Source organism: Lolium rigidum, chromosome 2 (genome assembly GCF_022539505.1).
Source record: "Lolium rigidum isolate FL_2022 chromosome 2, APGP_CSIRO_Lrig_0.1, whole genome shotgun sequence".
NCBI classification, from domain to species: domain Eukaryota; kingdom Viridiplantae; phylum Streptophyta; class Magnoliopsida; order Poales; family Poaceae; genus Lolium; species Lolium rigidum.
The window spans coordinates 137,704,879-137,711,977 of NC_061509.1; the positions used below are offsets into that span (position 1 = coordinate 137,704,879).

Sequence of the window (7,099 nt, forward strand, 5' to 3'; positions counted from 1 at the left end):
GGCCGGTACAATTAACTTAAACCCAACCGTCGCCTACCTCGCGACGGAAGTTATTGGCGCGCAGCCGACGGTGCGCTTCCCGCAGAGGGCGCAGCGGACGCGTCCCGTCACGCCTAGCTCGCGTGCCGGCGTTAATGAGCGCCACCGCTCCTCCGCCTCCCTCCGGCCTATAAAAAGGGGCGCCTCTCATCGTCCCTCTCACACACAAACCCTAGCGCCTCTCTCCCAAACCCTAGCCACCACCATCTCTCAACAATACTCGACGCTATGTCTGGTAGAGGCGGAGGCCGACCTCGCGGCCGCGGCCGTGCTCGTGGTCGTGGTCGTGGCCGCGGCATAGCTGAACGCTCGCCGTCGCCTCCCACGCCGTCGTCTTCATCGTCGGAGATGGACGTGGAGCCGGACGTCCTGTTTGAGTTCGTCCACGTCCTCAAGGGCGACCCGCGCGGCATCCGGAGGCTGCCGGACTCCTTCGCCGAGTACGTCGGCGGCGTACGCCCGCGCACGATGCATCCGCGGGAGCATTCGTGCGGCTACTGCCGGTGGATCGTCAAGGCGATCTACGACGCGCGCGGCAAGATGTACCTCAACATCGGCCGGGAGAAGTTCGCGCGCCACCACAGCCCTCGAAGCCGGCTTCATCCTCGTGTTCTCCTACTTTGGCAACAGTGGACATGAGCGTCAAGGTCTTCGACGAGAGACGCTGCCTCCGGGACTACCACGTCGACAGGGACTCCCACGACGACAACACCGACGAGGAGGACGACCGAGTGTTGTTTCTTCGCAGCCGAATACGTGCACGGAGGTTTCTGCTCGTTCGCCTCATCGGTAGAACCAACAAGGGCACCATCCTCCCGCTGGATTTTCCGGCTTAGGTGACTGGTGTGCCCTCGAGTGTTCTTTCTTAGCAGCGAACACAGGAAACCTTCGATGCACGGCCTAGTTAGGTTTAGTTTCTTTGCAATATTTTATATTTGTGTCCACCATGGTTCAAACTATGTATTAGTTTGTGGAAAACCATGTTCCAAACTATGTCTTCGTGTAAACCACGTTCCCAATTATGTATTAGTTTGTGGAAATTGAAATAAAAATGCCAAGAAAAATTATTTTAAATGTCTGGGGCGGCGTTTGGGGGACGCGGCTGGGGAGCGACGTCCCCCAAACGCGGCACGAACGAAACATATCCCCCAAACGCTCGATCCGGCGCGGTTTGGGGGACGGTTTGGGGGACGCGACTGGAGATGCTCTTAAACTTGTTTTGAAATTTGGATTCTTTCCGTCTTAGATTTTGTAACAAACATTATAGTATTATTTATATTGTTTTTTTTATAAAATTCTCCTTTCCACCAACCATTTGTGGGAATCTATCCATCACTTTGTCTCGTAGGAAAAAAATGCTCTGTCAGAGTGCTCCTTTTTTTTTTTTTTTTGAGAAACACAGTACAAACGCAGACGCTCACATACACGCGCATACACTCACCCCTATGAACGCACACACGCACACCCCTACCCCTATGAGCACCTCCGGAAGACCGAGCCGGCGGATTGGATCTTGAAATTGACGAAGTCACCACGAGCGCTCGCCGTCGACGGGAACGTCGCCTCCCACTGAATGAATATTCCGCCTTTATGAGACACACAGATGTCAAACCTGGGGTTTGAACTCTGGTGGGCTGGGGGTACAACCGCCCTCCTAACCACCCAACCTCAGGTTGGTTCTCAAGTCAGAGTGATATGGTCTTGTACACCCAATACCTCATCCTCCCCATCCCAAGCACCACGATAGCTTGCGATGGAGATCGAGGTCACACCATTGAGCTCTATGGGGAATAGGTTCAAGTAGCCTGATATGGCAACGATGGGTCTCCCTAGAGCCAGATTCGTGACATGCAAGCCCAAAGTAGCGTGTGTGTATGTGTGTGCATGTGGTATATCTCAAATTAAACCTGGGCATGAGCAGCCTGGCCCAGACGGCCCGACCCGACCCGGCCCGAAAATCTCAGGCGGGCTGGGCCGGGCTCACATGTTGGGCCGTGTTCGGGCCTGAATTTGGAGCCCAAATGTTGGCTAGGTCGGGCTCGGGCTTGCAGGAAACATGGTTTTGGCTTAGTTCGGACCGCATTCGGGCCTGGTTTGTAAACCCGAATGACGGGCCAAGCTCGGGCCTAGGAATTTAGATTCGTGCTTTTTCGGGCCTAGCCCAAAACCCGGCCCGGCCCGAGAAATGCCCAGGTGTATCTCAAACCGCCTCACTAAGGATAAAAACATGTAGCCATGTAGGTATATTTTGTCCTTACCATAGATTTATGACCGATGTCCAACTTCATGCACCAAAAAATATTAGTAAATGCAATGCTCCATACATTGTACTTAATTTTCGGCATGTCGTGAATGGTTCATCCTTAGGAGGAGTATTAGCCTGTGCTCACATGGTTGTGGACTGTGTGGATTTATGGATGGGGTGCCTATGTAGATTTGTCTAATTTTTTTTTTATCAAATATGATGTTTTTGTGTGCATGAATAGATCATTACTCTTATATACACTTTGTTTTATGTATCATCATGTTTATCAGAAATGGATCAAGTGAATCCCATACATACTGGTCTAATTTCCTACATAAGAAACTCCTTTATACTACCGCACAAACAATGTTATTTAATATTTTCTTTAAATCTAAAGTGTAAATACATTTATCTTGATATCTAATTTATGTTGTCAACTCATATTATGGTTGTAATTGAAAATTACTTCGATATCTTTGGGTAAAGAAGAGAGCTTGTAGTTTTATTGGGAGATTGCTTGAAGGAGAAAAGAGGTTCACATATTCTCAAGTTTCTTTGATAAACCTTGAGTCGCCACTCAGAGGAAAACTACCGCCACTGGGTCACTCCATGGTGGGTATCTCAATAAGTAGCAGTTGCCACTGGATCACTCCCACCTGAATATGTTGCAAAGTTGAGCTCTCCACGATTCTAAAAAGGTTGAGCTCCCCGATTCTACCTTAGAGTAAGACCCGGCCCAGTTTTCCCCCCCTTCATTGGCATATGGTTATAATTCAGTTCTTAAGTCTCTTCCAATTACTGAAGGATCTATGGATTTTTTCCGTTATTATTTATAGTTGAACTCTAGGTTTTAGAGAAAAACATCAAAACGTGAAAATTTAATACGTATTAAGCATGCTAACTCCCACATAATTCTAGTTTAGTCCCTTTACTATGCTTCAAATCTAAATTATGTCTCCTAACTCTGAAATACTGGTACGTCGATGTCTCGGCACAAGTGATAGCCTAGTTAAGAAAAGAAAATAAATCAAGCAAAATTGGAAAATATTCTACCTATGGACTAAGTTAATTGTCGCAAATCATTACTATGTTCACTTTTGATTCTAGTACCATGTGCGTCAATTAATTTGGGAAGGAGAGAGTAGTACTTTTAGATGAAAAAAAATTATAAACTGAGAAAACATAGCATTCATAAATGTTCTTGGAAAAGCCATATACAGTACGTTCAAATTCAAAATAGTTCATCTCTGTCTAATTGTTTCTGTGTATTTTTTGGGTTTTTAAGTAACGTTGTTGAATATAATTGATATGAGTTATATGTCCCTGATTTTTCTTTACATTAGTTCGATTTCCTAAAAAAACTTAATATTGCTTTTCCCCTATTTTCTTTCAGTAATTATTGATTGGGTTGAGACATATGCTAAAGATCATCCATCACATCATGATACAAATTTCTTTCAATATTTTTGTTCCCCTTCACCTCGTTCCATAATGCTGCTAATTATATAGACTTATATGTTCCCTTTTACGGTCTTGTAAAACTCTCTCTTAATAAGTTGATTGGGGCAATGCTTTTGCCCCCGTTTAAAAAAATGCTGCTAATCAAAGAAGGCAGCGGATAGTCAATGATGCTCAAACGAACCTAGAGTTGAGAATTCAGCTCTGTTTCCATATTAAATCACATATAAAGATCAACAAAGCAGTACTAACTGTTACTGTTTGATACACGTCACAAGAATTCGATTGTTTGCCTGATTTGACACCGGTTACATCATGAACTTAGGGGGCTTTTGCACTGCTTGACCGGTTCATTTTGCAAACAGCGACTTCTGATGGTTCACCACCGTTCACTTCAAACTTATTACTCCCAGTACTTAGCCTTTAGCAAACCATTAACCACACTAGTAGTAGTTACGCCCGCACTTGCATAGCTTGTGATAATAATTAGCAGTGGCCTGATAATTAGCAGGCATCCCAGAGGGACCCCTGCGGCCAGGTTTGGGAGCTCTCGGCAGCGTCACTGCCATCCTGGTCCCATCTGGGAGGTTCCAACAGCATGGCCTCTGCCATCTCGGCCCACAGCTTGGGTGATGACTCCAGCTGGTCGTCCAACTCCCCGTCCCCTAGCTCGACCGCCGGGTGATTGGCTGGGGCGGCGGCAACCGCCAGCGCCGGCTCGCGACGCACCCGCTCAGCTGCCTCTGCCGCCGCCGCACGGATGTCCGCCGGGTCCGTGGTCGCCGGCTGGGGCAGCCAGCCGACGGATCCCGGGAAGTTTAGCTGCGCGTCCCGCGGCCCGCGCAGCCGCAACGCCGCCACGTCGTGCGCCACCGCCGCCATCTCCGCCGAGTCGAAGCTTCCGAGCCACACGCGGACCTTGGTGCCCGGCTGCCGGATCTCCGACACCCACCTGCCCCATTTCCGCCGCCTCACGCCCCTGTACTGCGGAGCTGGCTGCTGCTGCTGATGCTGCCGGTGGCTGTCCATGAACACGATCTTCTCAATGCAATGCGCGCCTAAATATTTGCGTCTTCGGCTTGCTGCGATGCAAATTTGGCGGCGATGTTGGTGTGCTTATATAGGCAACGGGGCGGTGTTCCATCGAGTCGCGGCTGTGAATCCATGCACGCATGCATGCACGGATGCGTATGGATGAAAACGCCACACGATCGCGAGCCAATTAAGCTACTGATCATCTGGAAAGGTTAAGTGGATTAGCACAGGCAGAATGCTGTTGCAGAAATTGACCTGCTGATCGAGAGGACGCCTGAGAAGGCGAGGACGGGCGTGACGTCGACCGCTAACGAGGCACGACTTGTCGTAAGAAAATCGCCCGTACGTGTGATTACGTTAGGTCGACCTAGGAAATTTGTTTTCTTAAAAAAAATGAAGAACATGAATAAACTTGTAAGTAAATAAACCAAATGTATATTATGGGAAAACGGATAAAAAAAACTAAGTTTAGGTATGGAAACCAATGTAAGAAAACTAGAAGGATACCCCGCGCGTTGCAGCGGGAATTTCTCTGATAACTCTATTTTGTAAAAAAATAAAAAGATATAAGTTGATTGAAATAGAATATTGTAGGAACATGCAAGATTCAATTGGCGTAAATAGTCAAGAGGCTAACTTTAAAAACTGACTTGAAATGGTTATGTAGTTGGCAGGTAAAAGTGGATGATGTGGATAATTGGATGGCTTAAAAAATAGATGATGTGGCTTGCATGTAGAGTATTAATGAATGTTAGTGGGAGATGACATGGATAATTGAATGGCTAATAGAATGAATGATGTGGATAGCTTGCATGTTGAGATAGACAACTTAAATGACCCTCTAGTGGGGTTTTGCTTTATAAGAGATATAGATAAGCCTTTTTCTATGCGTTTCGATGTGTTTGTGATTTATTTTGCAAAAGGACCTGAAACCCATGATGTAGATATTATGATTGGGCCCTTCTCCATCGATCGCGGGTTTCAGGACATCGCCACCTGCTCCTTCATCGGGGAATACACGACTTGGCGGCCAAGAGACACCAATAGGGAGCCAAAGAGCCTCCCCTTTGGCATGTCGGACTAGAGGTTGCGGGTGAAATGTGGTTTAGGGATAGCAACAACGATTGGCAACATGTGATGATGCATGCAAGTTGTGGAGAGGTAAAATTGTGGCGATGAGGGTGCATTCCTTCCTTTGCAACAACCTCGTCCAGTGCCGTACCTGAGAATACGGAGGCCCTGAACAAAACAAGAAATAGAGACCCTCAACCTGATCATTGGCAACTAAGATGATTTTATATGTACTACTCACTCCATTTCAATAAACAATGCATCCTTGTTTTTTGTATTTTATCTTTGACAAAATATTAATCTATATCTCTCTATTTAAAAAGGATGTTTCAATTTTATTTAGATATACATGTATTTAGATGAGTTTAGTTTGTAGATACATGCAAGTTTTGATGAAGTTGAAACATATTTTTCAGGATGAAGTATATAAAAAATATTTGATATCATTAGAAAGTATTTTCTAACACAATTCTAACAAAGTTGCTTATGTATTATATGATCGTGATATTGCTGTCCTATTTATTTGGTCAAGGTTCACATTAAAATGCGTGTGCGTCTTATTTATAGGAATGGAGGTAGTATGTGGTAAAATAAATTAAAAGAAGTGCATCATGTGAAAAAGCAATCTAAGAATTCAAAAGTGCTAATTTTTAGTCAAAACGTGCCATCTTTCAAAAATGAATCTTCAATTAATTCTTCATAAAAATTCTTGAGACAAAATCTTAGTATTCATTGGAAGACTAACTGAATTAGCTGCACTCGCGATGAAAGAGAAAGAAAAGATACGGGTAAAGAGGCGTGGGTGGCTTGGGGGCCTTTGGAGTTAATGCGATTGCAAATTTCCTAAGCACTAGTACTGCCTTAGGCTGACCATAGTGCTAAGTATCATGTAGTAGTATCATGCATATGATACTTGTGTATGATACTATCTCTATAGTGGGTGGTATCATGGAGTACTATCATGGATATGCTATATTTATTATTTTTTAGAATCTCAGTGTAAATTTGTGTACAAGATGTGTTAGGTATTAACTTTTCTGGTAATATGTGCTATGATACGGAATCCACCTATGTTACTCTAATCTCCTCTCTCCTCCTTAATTAGCTGCCACATCAGCATTTTTGTGGGATCAGTATCCATGATACTAGCTAAGATACTAGCACTATGACTAGCCTTAATGGAGTATAGCACTCCGTAGCATCTCTCATCGAATTGATTGAGGTCCAATTAAACAAAATCGGTCATTAGAA

The 7,099-nt window shown here is 45.1% G+C and overlaps 1 protein-coding gene across 1 annotated transcript; it reads right to left on the reverse strand.

Moving 5' to 3' along the window:
* Positions 1-4,246: 4,246 nt before the first annotated feature.
* Positions 4,247-4,771, reverse strand: LOC124690155 (dehydration-responsive element-binding protein 1F-like). Its single transcript, XM_047223583.1, has one exon. The coding sequence runs from the start codon at positions 4,769-4,771 to the stop codon at positions 4,247-4,249; it is 525 nt and encodes a 174-aa protein (XP_047079539.1).
* Positions 4,772-7,099: the final 2,328 nt, after the last annotated feature.